Source organism: Symphalangus syndactylus, chromosome 1 (genome assembly GCF_028878055.3).
Source record: "Symphalangus syndactylus isolate Jambi chromosome 1, NHGRI_mSymSyn1-v2.1_pri, whole genome shotgun sequence".
NCBI lineage: Eukaryota > Metazoa > Chordata > Mammalia > Primates > Hylobatidae > Symphalangus > Symphalangus syndactylus.
In genome coordinates, this window is record NC_072423.2 from 117,951,898 (window position 1) to 117,979,507 (window position 27,610).

The 27,610-nt window shown below is 40.0% G+C and overlaps 1 protein-coding gene across 16 annotated transcripts in view; it reads right to left on the reverse strand.

Annotated features, from left to right (window-relative positions):
* Positions 1-1,757: 1,757 nt before the first annotated feature.
* KRBOX1 (KRAB box domain containing 1) overlaps positions 1,758-27,610 on the reverse strand; it is a 40,091-nt gene continuing 14,238 nt past the window's right edge. For 3 of the 16 annotated variants that reach the window (XM_063636630.1, XM_063636629.1, XM_063636631.1), the window contains exon 6: positions 25,690-26,342. In XM_063636630.1, the coding sequence (XP_063492700.1) occupies positions 26,135-26,342 (208 nt within the window). In that variant the 3' untranslated portion in view covers positions 25,690-26,134. Of the gene's footprint in view, positions 5,357-10,092; positions 11,081-12,326; positions 12,373-12,410; positions 12,987-13,042; positions 13,320-13,610; positions 13,669-25,545; positions 27,512-27,610 lie in introns of those variants that run through there. The other 13 variants (XM_063636658.1, XM_063636654.1, XR_010120154.1 and 10 more) reach the window with 12 other exon arrangements.

Here is a 27,610-nt window from a genome sequence, read left to right on the forward strand (position 1 = left end):
AAGAATTGTTTGTTGTTATAGCATATCCTGGTCCATCCTAACAACATGAATAAAATTACTTTTAAGAAGAATTACTTGAAAAGAGTCATAAATCAGATTTTTGTCATTTCTCTGCTCAAAACCTACCAGAGGCTTCACATCTCCTGCAGTGTAACATGCCACATCTTACAGGGGCCTACAAGTCCTTTCGCACTTTGGCCCTCATTGTTTCTCTAACATTATCTCTGCACACTCTCTCTCACTGTGCTCCAGGACACACTCACCTTCTTATTGTTCCTTGCATATTACAGGCACGATCCCACCTCAGGACCTTTGCACTTGTTATCCCTCTCCCTAGAATGCCCCAGATATCCCCATGGCTTGCTCCCTCACCTCCTTCAGGTCTTTGCCCAAGTGTCACCTCTTTAGTGAAGCCTTCCCTGACCACTCTATTTAAGATTGCACACTCCATTCCTCTTCAGTTCTACCTTGTAATTTTTTTTTCTGAACTAGGCAACTTCTTGGAAGCTATATTAAAGGGTTTTAAATTTAGATAACCAGTAAATCCCTCCCTTCTAGGAACCAACACTTCATGTTTTGTTACTTTCCCAATTTTGGTTGACTGGTGGTTGGCTGCTCCCAGGTTGTTGGCAGAGCCTCTGGTTACACTGCAGACCTTGCAAGTAGGAAATACTCAACTCACTCCACTGGGACAGGTTGGTGCTAGAGAGGAATATTTTATTATTTTTCATGACAGGGTGCTCCAGGTTCATTAGGAGTGAGTCCATCTTTCACCAGTTAGCAGGAGATTTCCAACTTGCTCTAAGGACGTTTTAAGGTTTCTTATAAACTGGTACCCCAGGCAGCTTCCCAACAGGCCCACTCTCTAATAAGATTCCACGTCTAGCTCCATTCTAGACTCACTGAATCAAAATTTCCAAGGCTTGAGTGTCTTTCTATTTTTTAAGCATAGCCAGGGCTGAGAACTGCTGAACTAAGCAATTCCTCTTCCTTGGTTCCCATATCCAAATGGCCTTTCTAAATGATTCTGGAATCTTTCTCCTCCTCACGGCCAGTTCTTTGGTCAAACTTTTGTCATCACTTACAGTACTCTCAGAAACTCAACTAGCATCTCAGGCTCTACTTTTGCCCTTTCCAATCCATCCTGCACATTACTGCCACAACGTAAACATGGGCCTGCCACTGACCTGTTCCACATAACTCTTAGGATTAAGTGCAAATTCCTCAGCAGCATAGCTTTCAGACTCCTTCAAGGTTTGACCTCTTATTACCTCTTCAAGCCTTTTACATACTCATAAACCTCCTTCAGGGCAGTTTCCTCCATCTCAAAGCCTTTTCTTGACACATTCCTATTTCCAACCTGACATACCTCTCTGCACCAGTCCTCTCCATCCTGAAGGTCCAGCACAGCATGCCCCTGAAGTTTCTCTGTTGCAAATATTATCTCCTGTGACTCTCACTTCCTAGAGGAAAGGACCATTCTGGGCCTTCTGTCTCCATCTTCCTGGTACCAAGTAGCTACTTGATAAATGCTTCTGAATAAAGGAATGAGACAGAGAAGACTCAGGTTCAAAACTGAATCTACCACTCACAAAGCATGGGTCCTCAGCAAAGCCACTTTCTCTCCACTGGCTTCAGGTTCCTCATCTGACAGATAAGAACCATCATTCCAGCCCAGCCTAACTCCCTTGATTCCTGCAACCATGTAATGTGCTCATATAAGTTACAACATCCAGGTCAGGACTTTGCTCATGGTAAACTTTCAAAAACATTTATTGAGTCCAAGAATGACAAATGAGAAAAAACTTCTTTTGCAGCAGAGAATGTTAGCATCCAGTTTACAATCTCTCTTCCCATTCACTTAACTCCTATATTTCAAGGGGCAGCAGTATACTTGGCCAAAAAGTTATATATTTCACAACCTCCCTTGCAAAAAGGAACAGCCAATAAGAAGCAAATGGAAGTCATTGCTGGGGCCCACAGAAGCATTTGAAGGGGGCTGAGGTAACTTACCTTATTGTTCAGCAAATATTCACTCCCTATATTAGTCTGTTTTCATGCTGCTGATAAAGACATACCCAAGACTGGGCAATTTACCAAAGAAAGAGGTTTAATGGACCTAGAATTCCACATGGCTGAGGAGGCCTCACAATTGTGGCAGAAGGCAAGGAAGAGCAAGTCACATCTTACATGGATGGCAGCAGGCAAAGAGAGAGAGAGCTTGTGCAGGGAAACTCCACTTTATAAAGGCATCAGATCTCATGAGACTTATTCACTATCATGAAAACAGCACGGGAAAGATCTGTTCCCATTATTCAGCTACCTCCCATAAGGTCCCTCCCACAACATGTGGGAATTCAAGATGAGATCTGGGTGGGGACACAGCCAAACCATATTATTCTGCCCTGGCCCCTCCCAAATGTCATGTCCTCACATTTCAAAACCAATCATGCCTTTCCAACAGTCCCCCCAAAGTCTTAAGTCATTTCAGCATTAACTCAAAAGTCCACAGTCCAATGTCTCATCTGAGACAAAACAAGTCCCTTCTGCCTGTAAGCCTGTAAAATCAAAAGCAAGTTAGTCATTTCCCGGATCCAAGGGGGGTACAGGAATTGGGTAAACACAGCCATTCCAAATGGGAGAAATTGGCCAAAACAAAGGGGCTACAAGGCCCCATGTAAATCTGAAATCCAGCAGGGAAGTCAAATCTTAAAGTTCCAAAATTATCTCCTTGACTCCATGTCTCACATCCAGGTCATGTTGATGCAAGAGGTAGCCTCCCATGGCCTTGGGCAGCTCCATCCCTGTGGCTTTGCAGGGTATAGCCCCCTTCCTGGCTGCTTTCACGGGCTGGCATTGGGTGGTCTGCAGCATTTCCAGGTTCACAATGCAAGCTGTTGGCGAATCTACCATTCTGGGATCTGGAGGACGGTGGCCCTCTTCTCACAGCTCCATTAGGCAGTGCCCTACTAGGGGTTCTGGGTGGGGGTTCACACCCCACATTTCCCTTCCACACTGCCCTAGCAGAGATTCTCCAAGAGGGCCCCACCCCTGCAGCAAACTTCTGCCTGGGCATCCAGGCATTTCCATACATCCTCTGAAATCTAGGAGGAGGTTCCTGAGCACCAATTTGTGACTTCTGTGCACTTGCAGGCTCAACACCACATGGAAGCTGCCAAGTCTTGGGGCTTGCACCCTCTGAAGCCACAGCCCAAGCTCTACATTGGACCCTTTCAGCCATGGCTGGAACAGCTGGGATGCAATACACTGAGTCCCTAGGCTGCACACAGTATGGGGACCCTGGGCCCAGCCCATGAAACCACTTTTTACTCCTAAGCCTCTGGGCCTGTGATGGGAGGGGCTGCTGTGAAGACCTCTGACATGCCCTGGTGACATTTTCTTCATTGTCTTGGGGATTAACATTCAGCTCCTCATTGCTTGTGCAAATTTCTGCAGCTGGCTTGAATTTCTCCTCAGAAAATGGGATTTTCTTTTCTCTCCCATTATCAGGCTGCAAATTTTCCAAATCATCAAATTATGCTCTGCATCCCTTATGAAACTGCCTTTAATAGCACCCAAGTCACCTCTTGAATGCTTTGCTGCTTAAAAATTTCTTCTGCCAGATACCCTAAATCATCTCTCTCAAGTTCAAAGTTCCACAAATCTCTAGGGCAGGGGCAAAATGCTGCCAGTCTCTTTGCTAAAGCATAACAAAAGTTACCTTTGCTCCAGTTCCCAAGAAGTTCCTCATCTCCATCTGAGATCACCTCAGCCTGGACCTTATTGTCTATATCTCTATCAGCATTTTGGACAAAGCCATTCAACAAATCTCTAGGAAGTTCCAAACTTTCCCACATTTTCCTATCTTCTTCTGAGCCCTCTAAACTGTTCCAACCTCTTCTTGTTACCCAGTTCCAAAGTCACTTCCACATTTTCAGGTATCTGTTCAGCAGCACCCCACACTACTGGTACCAATTTAATGTATTAGTCCATTTTCACACTGCTGATAAAGACATACCTGAGACTAGGAAGAAAAAGAGGTTTAATTGGACTTACAGTTCCACATGGCTGGAGAGGCCTCAGAATTATGGCAGGAGGCGAAAGGCACTTCTTACATGATGGCGGCAAGAGAAAATGAGAAGGACGCAAAAGCGGAACCCCCTGATAAAACCATCAGATCTCGTGAGACTATTCACTATCATGAAGACAGCATGGGAAAGACCTACCCTCATGATTCAATTATCTTCCACAGGGTCCCTCCCACAACATGTGGGAATTCAAGATGAGATTTGGGTGGGGACACAGCTAAACCATTTTACTCCCCTTCCCCCTGCTGCAAGCAGAGCATATATCTTTACTGCACTGTGGTTGGGGTTGGCCATGGACTAACTCTGACCAATAAGATGTGAGCAAACAGAAGCATTGTGTGTGCTTGTGCAGTATTGCTTGGCTTTGCATTCTGATGATGCCTCATGTGAATAACAAGCACAAAGGTAATTTGATCTTTTGAAATTAAAGTTGTATTCTAAATAAGTTACAGTCTTTAATACAGAAATTGAAAAAAAAAATCCTGTTTATCTTGGCTGCCCTTTCCTGGTGACAGTTTTTGAAATTCTGAAATCATCTTCTAAAACTGAAGTCATTTTTTGCTGCATAAGTTTTTGAAACAACCTATGCATAACCACCGAACGTCTCAGATGTAGTCAGGTCATCCTTTGTCAGGCTCCTTGTTGGCCTCTTCAAAGAGCATCAAACAGTTTTGGAGAAACAGCATAGAAATGTGTTTACTATAATCTTTTCTCCATTCTCAACCTCAATATATTTCCAAATTGAAGAAGAACATTGTTATGGACTGCAACCCGGGGGAGCCCTCACCAAGACACTAACCCTGCTGTCACCTGGATTTTGGACTTCCAGTCTCCAGAACCACAAGAAAATAAATTTCTCTTGTGTCATGGGTGGGCAATGACTAGCTGGGCCCATGGCATGGAGAGGGAAAAGAATTCACCAAGACAGTTGTAAATAAGGGCAGATTTGTTAGAGAAAGTATGAAAATACATTCCAAGAAAGCAATGAGCAAATCAACAGGAGAAGAGCTGACTGCAAAGAAAAAGGACTTGCTGGAGATTTTATAGAATAGTGTTTATGCTGAAGAGAGCTTTGTGCAGTACTGATAACACCAAGGTTGCTGTGAGCTAACTTGCAGGTGTCTGGTGATCCTTGGGCGCAAGAGGGCTACATGTCCTGGACCATGAAGAAAGGCAGGCTTATAGTTTATCTGCTTCTCTTTTGCTTTCCAGTCTTCTCTTTTGAAGTCATCCAGTCTATGGTATTTTGTTAAGGAAGCCCAAACCTACTAAAACAGACAGCCTTTTGTCCCACACTTGGAAAATATTATTTTATGGCAGGGCAACATTTTAATATCTTTTCTATGACTGACAACAATGACAGCCACGTCTAAAGAGGTGTTTTCCACTTTTATAAAGTCAAAAATCTTATTAAGTGCTTCTGCAGGCCGGGCGCGGTGGCTCACGCCTGTAATCCCAGCACTTTGGGAGGCCGAGGCGGGTGGATCACGAGGTCAGGAGATCGAGACCATCCTGGCTAACACGGTGAAACTCCGTCTCTACTAAAAAAATACAAAAAATTAGCCAGGCGCAGTGGCGGGCGCCTGTAGTCCCAGCTACTCGGGAGGCTGAGGCAGGAAAATGGTGTGAACCTGGGAGGCGGAGCTTGCAGTGAGCCGAGATAGTGCCACTGCACTCCGGCCTGGGCAAAAGAGCGAGATTCTGCCTCAAAAAAAAAAAAAAAAGTGCTTCTTCAGGCTTTGAGGAATTTTTAAGAGGCCAAAAATTTTCATTATAAAAGGCTCAATGTCAGGTAAGCAAATTATATGCCTTTTTAGTGGTATTGTATATAAGATATGCAGGTTATTTAGTAGGTAAGGTGTTTTCATTTTTTTTCTTTTTTTGGTAAGAAATTTATAGACTGAATGGAATTTGCCAAAATTTGTATTTGCGCTGTCTGCTGAATAGGCAGATTGCTGAGTAAAGTCTAGTTTGTATTTGAACACAATACCAATTATCTTTTGTGTTTTCTGTAGTTTTAAGATCTTAATAGAAATCAAGAAAATGATTTGAAACCTCCCTTTTCAAATCAAAGTACCTAACAGCTAGGGACATTTTCTGTTGCTATGATTTGACACATCACTTAATGTATGGTAGAAAGTATGATCATTGGTAAGATTTGACAGAATCAGCTCTACACGGTAGGGGGCTAACACAGGAGTTTCCCCCTCTTTTGCCCACAGGGCTTTTTGGTTGCAACTTCTATAATCAGGAAATAAAACCTTACTAAGTTTCATGGAGCAATCAAAGGAACAATAAAATAATGCATGTTTGTTCATTCATGTGGTAAGCCCAAGCTAATTTAGTGGCCTCTATGTTCCACTGAGCATTGATGTCTCTTGGGCAAGAGAAGGGATAAAATACTTTTGATTGATTTAGAAGTATTTGAATTTCTTATCCCAGACTTGTGAGATTCAGTCTCATCTGCATTTTCGTATCTCCTTCTCCACCATGCCCAATCCCAAATTCTTTTCATAATAGGATGCAGTATGCTTTGTTTCCGTTATTCACCTCCCTTATCTGGTTGGATGTGTCCTTCCATCTATCATTAAAATAAGTTATTTAGTCTTTTTTTTTGCAGTGATATCTGGGTCATGCTGGCAACAGTATAATAATAGTTCTTATTTTCAATATCTGAACTCTTAGAAAACATGGTCATAATATTCACAATGTTAAAAATTAATCCAGCACTATCTCAATACAAAGTTCAACAGCTGATCCACAGTCAAAATAAAAAAACAGACTGTTAACACTCACAGTTACAACACACTTAAGATGGACTCTTAAATCACATCCCTTGGAGTGAAGCTATAATGAATATTCTATTATTGTGAACCACAAATCATGGTTGTCAACATCAGTGGTCAGAGGAAAAATAAGCAAGAGCAACTACAAAAGGCAGATAATCTATACCTTATCCATTTGACACTAAAACTAGTATTGCTTTCAGCCCCTATTTTTTGGGCAGCAATGTGGTTTATGTACTTTTCCCCTAGTCTTCTCCAACCAGCACCAAAAACTGGAACTTTTCATGTCCCAAGCAGGGGTTCCTGGGACGTGGAACTTTCAATGCTAAACTGGAACAGTACTGAGCAAACCAGGACAGTTGGTCACCCTAGATTAAAGGAAGCCCACTGGATATATCAGTCATATCCACTTTCAGAACAGATGGATTCAACTAGCAGCTGATACATTTACTGAGCATCCACAATGTACCAAGTATAGTGCAAGGTATTTTCATGTACATTTAATTTTTTTAAGTATTTATAACAGCCCCATGAAGTAGCTATTACCTTTTCTGTTTTATTATATTCTCCCTTTTATAGATGGATAAACTGAGGCTAAAAATATAGACTCCATCACTTATGGACTTGGGGAAAGAGGAAAATGGATTTTTGTCCTTCCCTTGGCTAGAGAGGAATTATATCTGAGTCAACCAAAGATCAGACACACTGGCAAGGAGGAGCAAACTGGAGAACTGTAAGGAAAAGACAGCAAATTATAGGGGGATGAATTAGGGCCTGCTAATCCCACTATTCTTTACTGCCTCCTGGGCACTTATTTTGTTCCTGGAAGATTGGGACCTTGTTTGATTAAGAGTTGCCAAGGCGTGCGGATCACAACGTCAGGAGTTCGAGACCAGCCTGGCCAATATGGTGAAACCCTGTCTCTACTAAAAATACAAAAATTAGCAGAGCGTGGTGGCGGGAGCCTGTAATCCCAGCTACTCGGGAGGCCGAGGCCGGAGAATCGCTTGAACCTGGAAAGTGGAGGTTGCAGTGAGTGAGATCGCACCACTGCACTCCAGCTTGGGCAACAGAGTGAAACTCTGTCAAAAAAAAAAAAAAACAGTTGCATCCCTGGCCAGGTGTGGTGGCTTGCGCCTGTAATCCCAGCACTTTGGGAGGCCAAGGTGGGTGGATCACCTGAGGTCAGGAGTTCGAAATCAGCCTGGCCAACATGGCGAAACCCTGTCTCTACTGAAAAACACAAAAATTAGCTGGGCACAGTGGCAGGCGCCTGTAATCCCAGCTACTCGGGAGGCTGAGGCAGGAGAATCGCTTGAACCTGGGAGGCAGAGCAGAAGTTGTCATGAGCCGAGATTGCACCATTGCACTCCAGCCCGAGAGACAGCGTAAAAGACTCCGTCAAAAAAAAAAAAAAAATTGCATCCCTTACTCAGTTGCTCTTAAACTTTTTTCCTGATGACAAACCAGAGAAAATTCAGATCCCAAGGCACATGACCATTATCTCACAGCTAGCATGAAATTTTTTCACCCCAATCCACTATATACAGGTGTAATTAATGTTAAAATAATTACATTATTATTTAAATGTTTTAAATACATTTCTGACATTGTGTTTCAAAATCTTAGGTCTAAAATTACTGTTTCAGAAGGCTGTACTGTGGGCAAGCCATTTACCATTTATAAGCTTCTTATCAAAGAAAATACAAAATTACTCTCTCTCCACTTTTTCAAGCAATAAGAATTTAGATAAACATACTATTTAAGCTTATTTATTTATAACTGAAGAGTATAAATAATTGTATTTTTTTCTGGAATTCTAACACTAGCTCTCACTTGCAAAACAGTCACGGCATAACCAGAAAAGATATAACACATTTAAAGACTAATTCGCTGGCCAAGCCCAAAGAGTTATTAGTATCTCATTTTCATACCTATTTATCTTGTGCTCCAAGTGCAGGCAACTAGGTAAGTATTATTTCCGTCAATATAAAGATTTATTATCTCCTCACCACTACAGATCTTACAGACACTGTAATAGTCTAACTCCACTATTGACGTTTGACAGCCAACACTTTTGATTCCCACCTATCCCTCCCTCTTACCCTCTTGCCCACACCTGGACAAGCCTATTAGAACGCCTGTGGGCTTCCTCCCTTGGTGCTAGCAGCAAGTTGAAACCATGTAAGCCCCTGCAGACACACTGGGAACCCTCACCCCATAACCACAATTAAACTTCAAGCCACTCTCCCCACCTTGTTCTCTTAACCTACTTTCAGACTGGCTTGAGTGCCTGCCCTGCTCTCCCCAGAAAGAATATTTAAGTAAAAATTCCCTCATATCCTCTTTGTACATGTGTGTCACCATCAGTTTTGATACTCAATCCAATTTTGGATTCATGGGTGGGTAGATGGTGCCATCCCACCTGGCAGAGTGATTACAACAGACATTTAAAACATAAAAAGATATTACAAACAACTTCATACCAATAAATTTGATATTTAGGTGAAATGAACAAATTCTTTGAAAAACACAACTTACCAAAAGTAGCAAAAGAATAATAGAAAATTTGAATATAATTAAATATATTGAATTCATAATTAAAAGCCTTCCCACAAAGAAAACTCTAGTCCCAGGCCGGGTGTGGTGGCTCACGCCTGTAATCCCAGCACTTTGGGAGGCCGAGGTGGGCGGATCACGAGGTCAGGAGATCGAGACCATCCTGGCTAACACAGTGAAACCCCATCTCTACTAAAAATACAAAAAATTAGCCGGGCGAGGTGGTGGGCGCCTGTAGTCCCAGTTACTCGGGAGGCTGAGGCAGGAGAATGGCGTGAACCCCGGGGGGCGGAGCCTGCAGTGAGCCGAGATCGCGCCATTGCACTCCAGCCTGGGCGACAGCGAGACTCTGTCTCAAAAAAAAAAAAAAAAAAAAAGAAAACTCTAGTCCCGGGTGGCTTCTCTGGTTAATTCTTCCAAATATTTAAGAAAAAAATAATACAAACCTTATCAGAGGACTAAAGAAAAGTAGGAACACTTCCCAATTCATTTGATGAGGCCCTGATACCAAAATCTAACAATAACATTACAAGGAGGAAAAATTATAAATCCTTATCTCTCAGGAACATAGACACAAAAGTCTTAAAACAAAATATGAACAAATAAATCCAGCAATATGTATACATACACATATATGTAGATATGATATATATTGTAATATAATCATTAACAAGCAGAGTTTATTCCAAGAATAAAAGTATCATCAATGTAATTCACCATATTAATAGAATAAAAGAGAAAAATATCCTTTTAATAGATTTTGATAAAATTCAAAACCCATTCACAATAAAAAAGAAAAAATTCTCATCAGACTAAAAACAAGAGGGCACCACCTTAATCTGCTATAGAGTTTCTATAAAGAACCTACAGCTAGCATTATACTTAATGGTGAAATATTGAACTCTTTCTCTTGTGTTTGGGGCTAAGACAAGAATCCAGTATCACTTCTACTCAAGGTTTTACTGAAGAGCTTAGTCAATGTAAAAGTAAGAAGAAGAAATAAAAGATATAGAAGTCAGTAAGGAAAAATAAATATATCATTATTCATATAAATGTTATTTTCTACATAAAAATGCAAAATTACCTATAAGCTAATAGAAAAAATAAATGAAGTTATCAAGGTCACTGGATACAAAGTCAATATATAAAATCTATTGTATTTCTATAAACTAGTAATAAAAATTTGAAAATAAAATGTAAAAAGTATCATCACAATAATATTAACAACATCAAATATTCAGAAATAGTGAAATATGTTCAAGATCTCTACACCGAAAATTAAAAAAGCTTTCTGACAAATTAAAGAAGGTCCAAATAAATGAAGTTATATAGCAAATGTATGGATAGGAAGACTCCGTATTAAAAAGATATCAACTGTCTGTCAAACTGATCTGTAAATTCAATCCTAATAAGTTTACATCAAAATTAACAAAATGCTTCCAAAATTTTACATCAAAATGAAAATGACCTAGAATATCTAAGATAATCTTGAGGAATAGCAAATTTGGAGGAACTATAATATCAAGACTTACAAAGCTTCTGTAATTAAGAGAGCGTGGGCCAAGTGTGGTGGCCCACGCCTGTAATCCCAGCACTTTGGGAGGTCAAGGCAGGTAGATCGCTTGAGTGCAGGAGTTTGAGACCAACCTGGAAAACATGGCAAAACCCCATCTCAACAAAAAACACACATAAATTAGCTGAGCATGGTGGCACGGATCTGTAATACCAGTTATTCCAGGGGCTGAGGCAGGAGGATTGCTTGAGCCAGGGAGGCAGAGGGTGCAGTGAGCCAAGATCACACACCACTGCACTCCAGCCTGCATGACAGAGTGGGACCCTGTCTCAAACAAACAAAGCGAGTGTACTATTGACAACAGAATAAAGCGACCAAAAAAGATAGTAGAGCGTCCAGAAATAGGCCAGCATACATATAGTCAATGGGAAAATTATAATCTTTCAAAAATTACGATAGACCAATGGGAAAAATATGAACTTTGTCTACCCCCAGCACCATAAATAAAAATTAAATTGAGGCAAATCATAGACCTAAGTGTAAAAAGTAAAACGATAGTACTTATAGAAGAAAACACAGGCAAACAGCTTTATGATCCTGCTGTAGGCAAAGGTTTCTTAAATAGGACACAAAAAGCACTAATCAGAAAAGATTGCTAAATTTGGCCAAGCACGGTGGCTCACGCCTGTAATTCCAGCACTTTGGGAAACCGAGGCGGATCACCTGAGGTCAGGAGTTCGCAACTAGCCTCTACTACAAATACAAAAATTAGCCAGGCATGGTGGCAGGTGCCTGTAGTCCCAGCTACATGGAAGGCTGAGGCACGAAAATCACTTGAACCCAGGAGGCAGAGGTTGTAGTGAGCCCAGATGGCATCACTGCACTCGAGCCTAGGCGACACAGAGAAACTCTGTACCAAAAAAAAAAAAAAAAAAGGAAACAGAAAGAAAAGATTGCTAAATTAAACTTCATTAAAATAAATAGTTTTTTTCTGCATCAAAAGACACTATTAATTAGGAGAGAAAAGAGGCAAGCCACAGACTGGGATATTTACAGTATGTATATCTGATGAAGGATTTTATCCAGAATATGTTAAAAAGTTCAAATCTTTTTTTTTTTTTTAAAGACAATCAGCTCCATGGGGGAAAAAGGGGTGCCAAAAATTTGAACAGGCATGTCATATATAGAATATCCAAATGGCCAATAAGCATTAAAAAACAGTACTCAACATCATTAGTCATTAGGCAAATATAAACGACAACTAAAATGAGTTACCACTATATCCCTACCAGAATGGTTGATACTAAAATGACTAATGAGAAGGAGAATGTGGAGCAATTAAAAACTCTCAAACATTGCTAGGGACAGTATAAATCATTACAACAATGGCATACCTCAGAGATACTGCAGGTTCAGTTCCAGACCACTGCAATAAGGCGAACAGCACAATGCAGTTATGTTTACACCATAGTGTAGTTTATTAAAGGTGCAATAGTATTATGTCTAAAATATGATAGGTTGGCACCATTAAAAGCAATGACAAAAACCGGAATTACTTTTGCACCAACTTAATAACAATGTATAACCTTAATTGTAAAATGCTTTATGGATAAAAATGCTAATGATCATCTGAGACTCCAACGAGTCATAATCTTTTTGCTGGTGGAAGGTCTTGCCTCAATGTTGATGGCTGCTGACTGATCAGGGTGGTGGTTGCTGAGGTTGGCATGGCTGTAGCAATTTCTTAAAATAAGACAACTATGAAGTTCGCCACACTGATTGATTCTTCCTTTCATAAAAGGTTTCTCTGTAGCATGCAATGCTGTTGGATAGCATTTTACCCACAGTAGAACTTTTTCAAAATTGGAGGAGATTCTGTTTCAAGAAACCACTTCCTTTGCTCATCCATAAGAAGCTACTTCTTATCTATTCAAGTTCGATCATGAGTTTGTAGCAATTCAGTCACATCTTCAGGGTCTACTTCTACTTCTCCATTTCCTCCACATCTGCAGTGACTTCCTCCATTGAAGGCTTGAGCCCCTGCAAAATCATCCACAAGGGTTGGCATCAACTTCTTCCAAACTCTTCTTAATGTTGATATTTTGACCTCCTCCCATGAATCACGAATGTTCTTAATGACATCTAGAATGGTGAATCCTTTCTATGAGGTTTTCAATTTACTTTGTCCAAATCCAACAGAGGAATCACTGTCTAGGGCAGCTATGGTCCTACAAAATGTATGTCTGAAATAATAAGACTTGAAAGTTGAAATTACTCCTTGGTCCATGGGCTGCAGAATGGATGTTTTATTAGCAGGCATGAAAACAACATGAATTCATCTCCTTGTGCATCTCCATCAGAGCTCCTGGGTAACTAGGTGCATTGTCAATGAGCAATAATATTTTGAAAGAAATATTTTTTTTCTGAGTAATAGATATCAAAACAGGCTTAAAATATTCAGTAAAACAATATTCAGTAAACAGACGTACTGTCATCTAGCTGTTGTTCCATTTATAGAGCACAGGCAGAGCAGATTTCGCTTAATTCTGAAGGGTCCTAGAATTTTTTTTGAATGGTAAATGAGCATTGGTTTCAACTTAAAGTCACCTGCTGCATCAGCTCATTAAGAGAGTCAGCCTGCACTTTGAAGCTTCAAAGTCAGACATTGACTTCTCCTTTCTAGCTATGAAAGTCCTCTTCTTCCAACATAAAGCTGTACCATCTGCATTGAAAATCTGTTGTTTAGTGTAGACATCTTCATCAATTATCTTAGCTAGATCTGGATAACTTGCTGCAGCTTCTCTGTCAGCACTTGCTGCTTCATCTTGCTCTTTTATGTTATGAAGACAGCTTTGTTCTTAAACCTCACAAACCAACCTCCGCTAGCTTCAAACTGTTCTTCTGCAGCTTCCTCATCTCTCAGCCTTCATAGAACTGGAGAGAGGACCTTGCTCTGGATTCGGCTTTGGCTTAAGGGAATGTTGTGTCTCGTTTAATCCTCTATCCAGACCACTAAAACTTAGTTATTTCACTTTCGTGAATTCACTAGGGTAGCATTTCTAATTTCCTTCAAGAACTTTTCCTTTGCATTCACAAATTGGCTGTTTGGGGCAAGGGGCCCAACTTTTGGCCTGTCTTGACTTTTCACATGCCATCTTCACTAAGCTTAATCATTTCTAGTTTTTAATTAAAAGTAAGAGATGTGTGACTCTTCCTTTCACCTGAAAACTTAAGAGGCCACTTTATAGTTATTAGTTGGCCTAATTTAAATATTATTAAGGTCTGAGGAGTGGGAGGGTGACGGAGAAAATGGCTGCTTGCTGGAGCAGTCAGAACACACCCAACATTTATTGAATAAGTTTGCCGTCTTATATGGGTGAGGGTCATGGTGCTCCAAAACTATTACAATACTAACAACTAAGATCATTGATCACAGATTGCAATAACAGATGTAATAACAATGAAGGACTTTAAAATATTGCAAGAATTACCAAAATGTGATTCAGAGATACAAAGTGAGAACATGATGTTGGAAAAATGGCACTGATAGGCTTGCTCAATGTAGGGTTGTCATAAACCTTCAATATGTAAAAAATGTAATTGCCTACCCTATAACAGTTCCATTCCCATATATATGTATGTGTATATTACGTATGTGTATATTATCACCAAAAAAAGTGTGTATTACGACCAAATTAATTATGCTAGTCTCAAGCTTGCTTTTTCATACAGGCTATATATTTACATATATACAAATACATATATATGTGGATGGAATTGTTTTATTATAGCGTAGGCATATGTTCAGCATACATATACATATGTTATGTATATGTATATATTTACACATACATACATATCTCTCTCCAAAAAGGAGTACTGAATAAGTTATCCCAAAGGCATATAAAAGGATGTCCATACTAGCTTTCACAATAGTCCCAAACCTAAAACCAAACAAATATCCATCAACTTGTGGTATATTCAGTCAATGGAAGAGTATTCAGCAATTTAAAAAAGCCTCTGCTACATACAACAACATGGATAAATCTCACAGATATACTGTGGTGAAAGCATCTAAACATAAGAGTACATATTAAATGATTTTATTTATATGTAAAATAGATAACACTAACCTACAGTAATATAAATCATAATGATAACTAACCCTTGGGAGGAGATTGACTGTAAGAAAACTTGAGGAACCCTTCTATGCTACCTTGATCTGGGTGGAGGGTACAATAAATCTCACTATTTGCTTCTGCTAAAGACTACCTAGCTAGTCTCAAGCTTGCTTTTTCTCACTTAACAATATATTGTGACCATTTACATGTCAGCAAAGATATCTCTTTCATTAAGTTGTTGGCGTCTTTTTTCTTTTCTTTTTTTGTGACAGGGTCTCATTCTGTAGCCTGCACTCTGCACTGGAGTGCAGTGGTGCCATCATGGCTCACTGCAGCCTCAAACTCCTGGGCTCAAGCGATCCTCCCACCTTAGCCTCCTGAGTAGCTTGGACTACAGATGCATGCCACCACACCAGGCTAATTTTGTTTTTTAGAGACAGGGTCTTGCCATGTTGCCCAGGTTAGTCTCGAACTCTTAGCCTCAAGCTATCCTCCCGCCTTTGCCTCTCAAAGTGCTGGGATTACAGGCGTGAGCTGCTGCACATAGCTGGACATCTTTTTTTTTATTAAACATACTTTCAGGAATCTTATTCTCCAAAGTAAGTTATAAATGCTACAGTGGCAGGGGCTCCATCTTACAAATCCCATGAATAAAGGGAACTTGGAGCTGTGGAAACAGTCCTGGGTTTAAAGCTGAATTTTGCCCCTTTGTCTGTGCAACCTTGGACAGATTACACACCTTCTCCAGGTTCAGTTTCCACATCTATTTTTTTTTTTAAATCGGGACAATGCCTACACATGAAGTTGTTAGAAAGTTTTAAATAGGCAATGAATGTAAGGAGCTCAACACCTAGTAGGTTCTCATCAACTGATAGCTCCTTTCTCTTCCATCCTCACCAAGCCTTGCTCATAGAGCCCTCAATAAAGCTGTGATTATTTTCTTACTTTGCTCCTGTATCCAAGCACCAGGGTAGAGAATGAATGAAGGGCAGTATCGGCTCAACAGTCTTCCTAATACCAATCATTTCTTCTCAAAGTCAAGAGCTTGTTTTTAACTTGCTTTTAACAAGAGCTTGTTTTCAATTTGGTTTAACTGACCACATCATTTGAGATTTGAAGATGAATCCTGAGAACTCACAGTAATGGGTTCCTTGATTTCTCTCACCAGCCATGGCCAGCAATCCCAACAGCAGGAATAAAAGGGAAGAAATGCACTGAGCTCTAAGCCTGGCAGGCAGGGTTTGACACATCCAGGCTGATCCCAGAATCAAGGGTACAATAAAGAAATATTTTAAATAACGAGAATTTGAAGAAGCAAATAGCACCACCAAGTGGCCAACATTCCATATGGAAGTTGTTCTATGCCCAGATTCAGCCGTGAGTCTTTCCTAGCTACTGTATAATGTCGTGGCTTCACAGGGGTGGAGAGAGAAATAAGATAAATAAAGGGCAGTGAACACAGTTGATCCCTCCATCTCTTCCTCAACAAGATCTGTGGATATGTGCCCACTGTGTTTTGGGCCTCCTAACTTCATAATCAGGCTCTAATTCAAGCTCTTGCTATGGCATTTTACAGACTTTAACCTGTACAAACCCCACCCTACTCCTATTTACTGCCAGCTGACTCTCAATGTGGGGTTTATAAAAATAATTTCTTGTCACAGTTCCTGTCTTCTACCATATATGGCTGCCTATCTACTTATGGGTTTTCCTGAACAATATGAGGACAGTTTATTCAAAGATGTAATCTTAGCACCAATCATGATGCTTGGCATGGAGAATGAGATTAATAAACATTTTTGAGCAAACTAATATAAAAGTGATTCAACTGTCCAATATATGATATATCCACTGACTTCAGAAATCATTTCACTCACTCCTTGATTCAATACGTATTAAGTACCTCCTTTGTGCCAATAATTGTGTATGGGGCTAGGGTGACAAAGATGACTAGAACACCAGTCCTCTGCCCGCAAATATCTCTAGGTGGGCAACAGACAGTTATGAACATGAATAATATAACCAGAGATATGAGAAAGGAAATTAGCAGGCTTCTCTTGATACTTGGAGGAGAAAGAGGAATTCAACTTGCCTGAGGTGATGAGCTAAGGCCTCCAGGGCTTCTGAGCCAAAAGAATGTTTAGGATGAGTAGTTCTCCAGATGGACTATAAATGGGAGGTTGGGGAGAGGAATTCTAGTCGAAGAGAACAGGATGCTGTGCATGGAGTCTGAGCAGGGTCACCTCTGGACTTCACAGAGCAAGAAGCTGAGCTTTCTGTTGTGTTTGAGGGATACAAAATACCCATCTTCACAAGGGTAGAATTTGAGGGCATTGTGGGAGGCAATAGGGGAAAGCCCTCAAAACTTTCTCCACAAAAGTAATAATTTCCTTTTTGGCAACCAGGAATACTTGAAAACATTTCAAAATAACAACCTTTCTTTTTTCTCCCTGGTAATCCTTTGGCAACTCTGCTTTCCTGATCCCTTGTCTGTTTCTCCCCTCTCTCCTTTCTCCCCAACTTGTTACCTTTCCCCTACCCAGTCTCAGAATCCCTGCAATAATCCATAGGAAGCACTGCTGCCCCAGGTTAAGAGAAAAAATTTAAAATGGATCTTGAGCACAACATTTCAGGACCCCAGACAGTGGCATGAAGCCCACCCATCCACTGACATTTCAGTCATGCCAGCTCCAACTCATTAGGCCCTCTGAAGACTTGAAAATATGGCCTCCAAGTTTACCAAGCAAACAAGGAAACACGGACATATGCAGAAGCAATAGGAGAGGTTAAAATAACAGATAGAACAACCAGACAAATATTAGTCGAGGTATAAGAGGTTTGAAGAATATAAAACAAAGTTGGCCTGATGGATCTTTATAGAACACTGCAACCAAAAATTGCAAAATATATATGTTGTTTTAAAGTATGGAACATTTCTTAAAATTAAATGTCCATTGTACAGTCTCAACATATTTCAAAGGACTGAAATCATAAGAGTATATTATTTAAAAAGTATTCAGCCAAGCTAGAAATCAGTTTCAAAAAATAACTAGAAAATCCTCATATATTTTGAAATTAAGAAATACACTTTTAAATAACAAATGGATCAAAGAATATATTCATAATATAAATTAGAAAATTTCTGGAACTGAATGAAAACGAAGATAGCAACATTTGGAGATGCAGACAAAGTAGTAAATACAGAGAAGTTTACAGCCTAAACTCATATATTAAAAAATAAAAAGGTGGAAAACTAAAGAGTTAAACACTAGCCCAAGGAGTTAGAAAAAGAAAAGCAAAAACAAAGGACAGAAGAAAGAAGTTAATAAAGATGAGAGCAAAAATTAATAAAAGGGAAAACAAACATACAATAAAGAAGATTAAAGTTAAATTTAAAGTCCTTTGAAAAGACTAATAACATGGATAAACTTCTAATGAGATTGATCAAGAAAAATGAGAGGTCACAAATAACCTCTTTTTCATGAATGAAAAAGACGTAAGTGCAGATTCTATAATAATTAAAAATAAAATAAGATGATATGAATAACTTTATGCCACTACATTTACAAGTTTAACAGGAAATGAAAATTTTTTCAGAAAAATACAACAGAAAGAAAGTTTTTAAAATCTGAAATCGTCCTATGAAATAGACTGCATCTGTAATTAAAATCTTCCTACAAAGAAATCTCCACGCCCAGAAGCATTCAATTGGGCTTCCACAAAATTAATACGGAAAAACAATGCCAATGTTATATAAAGTCTTCCAGAGAACGAAAGAAAAAGGTATATCCTCCCCAACTCACTGTATGAGGCTATCACAATCTTGATAGCACAAAATCCGATGAGGACAGTATAAAAAGAAAATTTAGAGGCCAATATCATTCGTGAGCATGGATGCCAAAATACTCTATAGTATACAATATAGTATACATATTTGTTATGAAGGTAACAAAATTTGGAGATGCAGGTAAAATAGTAAATACAGGGAAGTTTGCTATATAATACTATATAGTATACATATTTACAAATAGTAAATCAAACATCAAATTTTAAAAAGGGGAGAGGGAGCTAATATATCATTACAAATATTGGTTTATTTCAGGGATGAAAGATTTAACATAACCAATCAATGTAATTGGCTACATTAATAGATTAAAGGATAAAAATCCTATGTTCATCGCAATAGATTTCAAAAGAGCATTTGATAAAATTCAACCTTCTTCTCTTTCCTAATTATAAAAAACCTTACTGGCTGGGCACAGTGGATCACACCTCTGATCCCAGCACTTTGGGAGGCCAAGGAGGAAGGATCGCTTGGGCTCAGGAGTTCAAGACCAACCTGGACAACAAACATAGTGAGACTTCATCTCTACTAAAAATAAAAAATAAAAAAAAGCTGGGCATGGTGACACCTATCTATAGTTCCAACTTTTGGGAGACTGGGGCAGGAGGACTGCTTGAGCCTGGGAGACTGAAGCTGCAGTGAGCTGTGATTGTACCACTGCACTCCAGCCTGGGCTAGAGAATAAGACTCTGTCTCAAAAAAAAAAGAAAGAAAAGAAGAGAGAAAAGAGAAGGAAAGAAAAGAGAAGGAAGGAAGGAAAGAAAAGAAAGGAAAAAACCTTGCTAAAACTAGAAACAGAGGGATTCCCCTTCATCTTATAAAGAATATCTATTAAAAGTTACCGTAGGGCTGGGGGAGGGAGAGCATTAGGAGAAATACCTAATGTAAATGACAAATTGATGGGTGCAGCAAACCAACATGGCACATGTATACCTATGTATCAAACCTGCATGTTGTGCACATCTATCCTAGAACTTAAAGTCTAATAATAATAAAAAGTTACACTAAAGATCATACTTAATAATGAAATTATTGAGATTGGGAATAAGGCAAGAAAGCCCACTATCATCACCGCTATTCAGCATGGTAACAGAGGTTCTAGCTAGTTTAATAAGAGAAATAAATAAAAAGTATGAGGATTTAAAAGACAGAAACAAAACTGTGATTATTTACAAATGATATATCTAAAGTAATCTACAAATTAATTATGAGAATGTTTAGCAAGATAGATGGCTATAAACTCAATATAAAAATGCCAATTATATTTCTACATAACAGTAACATTGGCCAAATTAAATTTTTAAAAATCCACTTGTATTTATTTTCTGTCACTGCCATAACAAATTATAACAAACTTACTGCTTTAAAAATTTTTTAAATGTATAGACAAATTTATCATCTTACAGTTCAATAAATCAGAAGTCTGACACAGGTATCATCAGGCTAAAATCAAGGTATCAGCAGGGCTGTATTGATCTCTGGAGCCTCTAGTGGAGGATCTATTTTCTTACCTTTTCCGGCTTATGGTTCCCTTCCTTCGTTCTTAAAGCCAGTAACACTGCATCACTTTCATCTTCTTCCGAAGTCACATACCCTTCTGACTACAGTCAGGAAAGGATTTCCAGTTTTAAGGTCTCAGGTGATTAAACTGGGCCCACGCAGATAATCCAGGATAATCTCCCCATCTCGAGGTTCTTAACCTTAACCACATCTGCAAAGTCTCTTTTGCCATGTGTAATATGTATAAGGCAATATATTCATGGGTTCTAGAGATTAGGGCATGGATATATTTAGGGGGAGGCACTATTCTGCCTACCACAATGCAATTTATAATAGCATTAAAATGTCAAGTATCTAGGAATAAATCCATCAAAAGGTCTTTAAAATGCTACACATAAAACTGTAAAACATTATTGAGGACAAGTGACCACACAAAATGGCGGCATAGGAAGCTCTAGGAGTTGGTCTCTCCACCAAAGCAACCACTGGGCTGGAAAGAGCAATTGGAATCAACTAATTCAGATATCTGGAACCTGATCAGATACTTAAAACAACCAGGTTAGTGCTCAATGAAGGGACAGACTGCCTGGGGGTCGGGGGGTTGGGCAGTCTTATTTTGGTGACTGGCTGACCACCAATAATGGATGAGAAACTTCAGTGACCACAAATAAGGAATACACATCTTGCAAAAATAGTTTAGAAAAGTCACAAATGGATGGCTGCAGTACTTAACAAGCAAAAATAAACAATTTTTAAGTAGTAAAAGAATCAAATTTCCAGAGTTACCACTCTGGAGTTAATATTCAGAATGTCTTGTTCTCAACAACAAAAAATTACAAAGCATACAAAGAAATCTGGCCCACTCCCAGGAAAAAAAAGAATTTGGCAAAAACTATCACTGAGGACGCACAGTGGTTTCTCTTGTATTTGATGCCACCAATCCACCACATACTGACCTTAGGCCTTGTTGTATGTAGTCTCTTTCCTTTTACTATTCCTCCATGTTAGAGAAAAGACCTATCCTTTTTAGGCTTTGTTTAGCAGAGCTTCTATTGCTACTGGGCTTTTGCAACAAATACTGACATTCTCATTTGATTCTTCCACAGTCACTTAGCATGCCCTATCTAGTGTCTCCAAACTCAGGGACATTAGTGAAATCTTGTGTGGATAAACTCTAATTACTGTAAACTTCCTCAGAAAAGGTCTTGAGTCTTTCTCAAAGAAGACTTCAGTCAGACCCATCTACACCAGCCTGAAGAAAGGCATCAATTAGAAGCAATAAAGTGGTGCTATGGTCTGAATGTGTCCCACAAATTCATGTGTTGGAAATTTAATCCCCAAAGCAACAATGTTGGGGTGGCGTCTTTTGGGAGGTATGTAGGTCATGAGGGAATTGATTAATGGTATTATAAAGAGGCTTGATGGAAGAAGTTTGGTTTCCTTTTGCCTTTCCACCTTCTGAGTACACAGCATTTCTCCCCTCCAGAGGATGCAGTGTTCAAGGTGCTATCTTTGAAGCAAAGACCACACCCTCACCAGATACCAAACCTTCCAGTGCCTTAATTGGACTTCTCAGCCTCCATGATTATGAGAAATAAAATTTCTGTTCTTTATAAATTACCTAGTCTCAGGTATTCTCTTACAGCAGCACTAACAGATTCAGACAAGTGGTATGTTGAGATTCACTCTCTTCTCTTCATGTAGTCTTTTATTCTTTTCAGGTCAACATCAGGCCACAAGGGTGGGGAGTTAGAGAGTTGGATGTCTGTGCTCAACTCATCATCTTAAGCTGAAACATTCTGAACGGTATTTTAAAACACAGCACTGGTCTATTACATCTCTATTAGCTGCAACTTTGGGGGTGGAGTGAAGTTCATAAAAATGTAACTCACTTCCTAGCATTGCTATTAATGTTGTTTCAGTTCTCATTGTGCTACGAAACTCAGTAAAAGTAAACTACCACTTTTGTTATAACTGCACAGACACTTCTGAGATCTCAGTCTGCCTGGAGCAAAAACAAACTTTATTAAAGTCTAATCCAGTAAATATGGTGCTGTCAAGAAATTGTTCTGTTTATCATCTCAATAACTCTCCAGCTCAAACTGTATTTCAGGGCTTCCCCTTCCTTCTAGTTGTTGGTCTGGTGGCTGGCTCCTTCGCATGGATGGCCTGTGATATGGTTTGGCTGTGTCCCCACCCAAATCTCATCTTGAATTGTAGCTTCCATAATTCCCACGTGTTATGGGAGGGACCCAGTGGGAGATAATTTAATTATGGGGGCGGTTTTTCCCATACTGTTCTCATGGCAGTGAATAAGTCTCACAAGATCTTATGGTGTTATAAGGAGAAAACTCTTTTGCTTGGTCCTCATTTTCTCTTGCCTGCTGCCATGTAAGATGTGCCTTTAGCCTTCTGCCATGATGTGAGGCCTCCCCAGCCATATATAACTGTGACTCCACTAAACCTCTTTTCTTTATAAATTACTCAGTCTCGGGTATGTCTTTATCAGCAGTGTGAAAACAGACTAATATAGCCTTCAATGCAGATTCTTTCATGGTGTGGCGTATTAGACTCACGTCCCAATTAGATCTGAGCAGTTCCTTGGCATAGGCAGTCCTACTGAGGCAAGTCACTTGTTCTCACTACCCCAACAGCTCTAATAGATTCCTCTCACTACAGAGAAGTCTGTGGGTCTTCCAAACCACTTTAGGATCCCATTTCCATAGCCTACCTTATGCCTACTGTAAACCCTGTAACCCCCCACCATACCAAACTCCACTTAGCAGAAACAATCATGGCTAAGGCAAGACAGGCAAAGAATGGTCTCTCATAGCTGGGCACAGTGCTTCACGCCTGTAATCCAAGCACTTTGGGAGGCTGAGGCAGGTGGATCACCTGAGGTCAGGAGTTCGAGACCAGCCTGGCCAACATGTTGAAACTCCGTCTCTACAAAAAATACAAAAATTAGCTGGGCGTGGTGGCGGGTGCCTATAATCCCAGCTGTTCAGGAGGCTGGGGCAGGAGAATCACTTGAACCTGAGAGACGGAGGTTGCAGTGAGCCGAGATCGTGCCACTGCACTCCAGCCTTGTGACTGAGCGAGACTCCGTCTCAAACAACCACCACCACCAAAAAGAAAAAATGGCCTCTCCTGCCATTCCTTCCCAACATCTTTGCAGAAGCATAGCCTGTTGGTTCTGATGCTCATAATAAGCAAACTGCAGAGATGTGGGAACTTGGCCCTCAGTTCAGTCGCCTCACCTGAGGACCTGACAGGATTAGGTCTCCCATTTCACTTCTTCCCCTGAATTATCCAGGAAGGGAGAGAGGTAGCAGGGATCACTTTCCCCAAACTCTCCCTCCAGCCCACTTTATACATCTACCTCTGTTTGGAAGGAAGAAGAAACTAGTTTTTTGGGGTCACAAATTTGACCTCACAACTGGCAAGAGCTCTTTGAGCTTCATAATTGTGAGGCAAGATCTCTGTGCTCTTTCCTCAGTGGAGATCTATCCCCACAGTAATCAACACGATTCTTGGCTTCAACAAAAGATGAAGTAAAGGAGAAGTCAGTCAGTAAAATTGGGAGAAAAAGAACTTCGCAATAATGCTTCACATTCACGCTGTTACACAATGTTCCCTCTCCCTTTTTCAATGTTAAGATTTGATAAGCTCAATATAACCATGAGAAATGTGCATGGACAGAGGATTTTTTTTAGGGTAGTGAAAATATTCTATATGGTACTAAAATTTATACATATATATAATAATAATTATAACAAGGCTGGACACGATGGCTCACACCTGTAATCCTAGCACTTTGGGAGGCCGAGGTGGGTGGATTGCCTGAGCTCAGGAGTTCTGAGACCAGCCTGGGCAACATGGTGAAACCTCATCTCTACTAAAATACAAAAAATTCGCCAGGCATGGTGGTGCATGCCTGGAGTCCCAGCTCCTGGGGAGGCTGAGGCGGAAGAATCACTTGAACCCCGGAGGCGGAGGTTGCAGTAAGCTGAGATCGTGCCACTGCACTCCAGGCGGGACAACAGAGCTGAGCAAACACTAAGGTAAACTATAGACATTGGGTGATAATGATGTGTCAATGTAGGGTCATCAATTGTAGTAAGTGTACCCTCGGGTAAGAGATGTTAATAATTGGAGAAGCTACGCATGTGTTGGAGTAACAGGTATATAGAAAATCTCTGTATTTTCCTCTCAATTCTGCTGTGAACCTAAAAGTGCTCTAAAAATGTTTAAGTATTTGGAAAAAAGAAAAAGAGTGTGGAAAAATAAATGAGTGCATACCAGATTAACATTTTTTAAATCTGGGTGACAGTTACATGGTATGTATTCTTACACTTTAAAATTATGAAGTATTTTAAATATTTAAGAAAGTACAGAGAAGGTTGAAACAAATGTACTTGAAATATACTCAATGAATGGATAATAGTCCCACCAGAAATTAAAAGATTCTCTAAGCAACTAATAATAGTTTAACATACTGCTGTGAAGAAAAAAAAAAAGATCCAGTGATTAATGGAGCAAAATAGAAAGCCTGGAAATCAATCCTATTTTATGTCAGAATTTAAACACATGATTATGAGGGCCATCATAAATCAATGGGTCTCAGAATACTTATTTACTTATGAGAATACTTTTAGGTATTTAAAAAAAATTCCAGGTGGTTAGATGTTTTTAAATCAAGTTATATTTGCTAAATATAGCATAAAGTAGAAATGAGTAGGTATCACTTTTCTGAAGATTGGTTAACAGTGGGTGTTTTGTTTTGTTTTTAGATGGAGTCTCACTCTGTCACCCAGGCTGGAGTGCAGTGGTGCAATCTCGGCTCATGGCCACCTCCACCTCTTGGTTCAAATGATTCTCCTGCCTTGGCCTCCCAAGTAGCTGGGGTTACAGGCCCAGCTAATTGTGTGTGTGTGTGTGTGTGTGTGTGTGTGTGTGTGTGTATTTTTAGTAGAGACAGGGTTTCACCACGTTGGCCAGGCTAGTCTCGAACTCCTGACCTCAGGTGATCCACCCACCTTGGCCTCCCAAAGTGCTGGGATTACCGGCGTGAGCCACCACACCTGGCCAACAATGGGTTTTTATATATTGCATTAAAGATCTCAAATTCTCAGGTGTAACATTAAGAATTTACTATATTAAAAGGCACATGACACAAAGGGAAATTTTTCACAGTGGAATTAAAATTAGTAAACTAACAAAAAATTCAACCTCACTAATTACAGTAAAGAAATAGAAATAAAAACAATTATAGCAATTAAAATTTTTAATTTTAAATTATAATATTTACTGTTGATAAGATTGAAATTAAGTACTGTATTCATACATTTCTAACAGCAGAGTAAATTGGTACAATCTTTTAAAAAGGCAATATTGCAACGTTTTTAAAACATAAAATAATTATATTTTTGGATTTGGTTACTCTCATTCCTGGGAATTTATTTCAAGCAAATCATTCAAAAGAAAGGGAGAAAACACCATATTCATGACATTGTTGACAACAACACTATTTACAACAGCTCACAGACAGAAACGTCCTAATGCCCATCAATGCATTTTAATAAAAATGAACTAACACCAACTGGATGGATACCGGGGAGGGGAATGCGATTAAGACACAGTCTTGCCTGGGCACAGTGGCTCATGCCTGCAATCCGAGTACCTTGGGAGGCGAGATGGGTGGATTGCTTGAGCTTAGGAGTTCAAGACCAGCCTGGGCAACAAGGCAAAACCTCATCTCTGCAAAAAATACAAAAATTAAGCCAGGTGTGGTGGTGCATGCCTGTAGTCCCAGCTATTGGAGAGGCTGAAGTGGGATGACTGCTTGAGCCTGGGAGGTCAAGGCTGCAGTGAGCCAAGATCATGCCACTGCACTCCAACTCCAGCCTGGGTGAAAGAGTGAGACTCTGCCTAAAAAAAAAAAAAAAAACACACAGTCTCTACCCTAAAACAATTCACAATTTGGAAAGGGGAATAAAGAAGCGTACTCACAAGGGTAATAAAGAAGGGTCATCACAAACAGTAATTATAGGGTATACAGAATCGGGGGAAAGGGAGGATGCTTAAGATAATAGTAATGAAAAGAAAACGACACGTAACATTTTCTCTGTTATGATTCAATTATGTATACATATGAACAAGAGTTAGCAATGGACATAGAGAAATAAAAATGGGGATCTACTGGAATATCAGAATTGGAGGTATGGAGGTATATTTTTCTTTAAATTTTGCTTAGTTATAATTTATTGGTACAATACTGTGATAAATTTTTCATTGTCCTATAAGATTCATAATACATGAGGGTCAGGCGCGGTGGCTCACGCCTGTAATCCCAGCACTTTGGGAGGCCGAAGCGGGCGGATCATGAGGTCAGGAGATCGAGACCACCCTGGCTAACATGGTGAAACCCCGTCTCTACTAAAAATGTAAAAAATTAGCTGGGCGTGGTGGTGGGCACCTGTAGTCCCAGCTACTCGGGAAGCTGAGGCAGGAAAATGGCATGAACCCGGGAGGCGGAGCTTGCAGTGAGCCGAGATCGGGCCGCTGCACTCTAGCCTGGGCAACAGAGTGAGACTCCGTGTCAAAAAAAAAAAAAAAAAAGATTCATAATACATGCACACACTATGAATTATGTAATCTCAGCCTACAAAATACCAGTGTCATAATCAAATGAAACTGAGATCCAAGTGTATTGCTTAAAATTAATTCAAGTTTTACCAAGTCCAAGTGGTTACCACCTACTTCGCACACCTGCGTATCTCAACAGTTGACTCTGCTACATATACAATGTGATCCTCACACATACGTTCATTTATGTACCTACCATCCATTCCCAACAAACATGGCTGGACGCTAACCCTCTTCCCCACCCCAAGCAGTGATCAAGGCTGCAGTTGTTCTCCCCAAGCCCTCTCTCTCTCATCCCCATTTTTTCTTTCAGTTTCTGACCTCTCACCAGAGAGGCTCAGGAGCAAGATCTTCAGCCACTTCCAATCCCGAGCATGGGAAGACAGACAGAGACTGTAACTGGCTACAGCCCGTACATGTGTGGGAGCAGGATCTTGGGATATCTTTCAGCACTGCAGGGACAGAAGTAGGAAAGAGAAGCTTGGGATCCCTGACCTCAAAGATCCTAGCTTAGGTTACAAAGCACCAATAGGGGTACCTGAGTGAGAAAG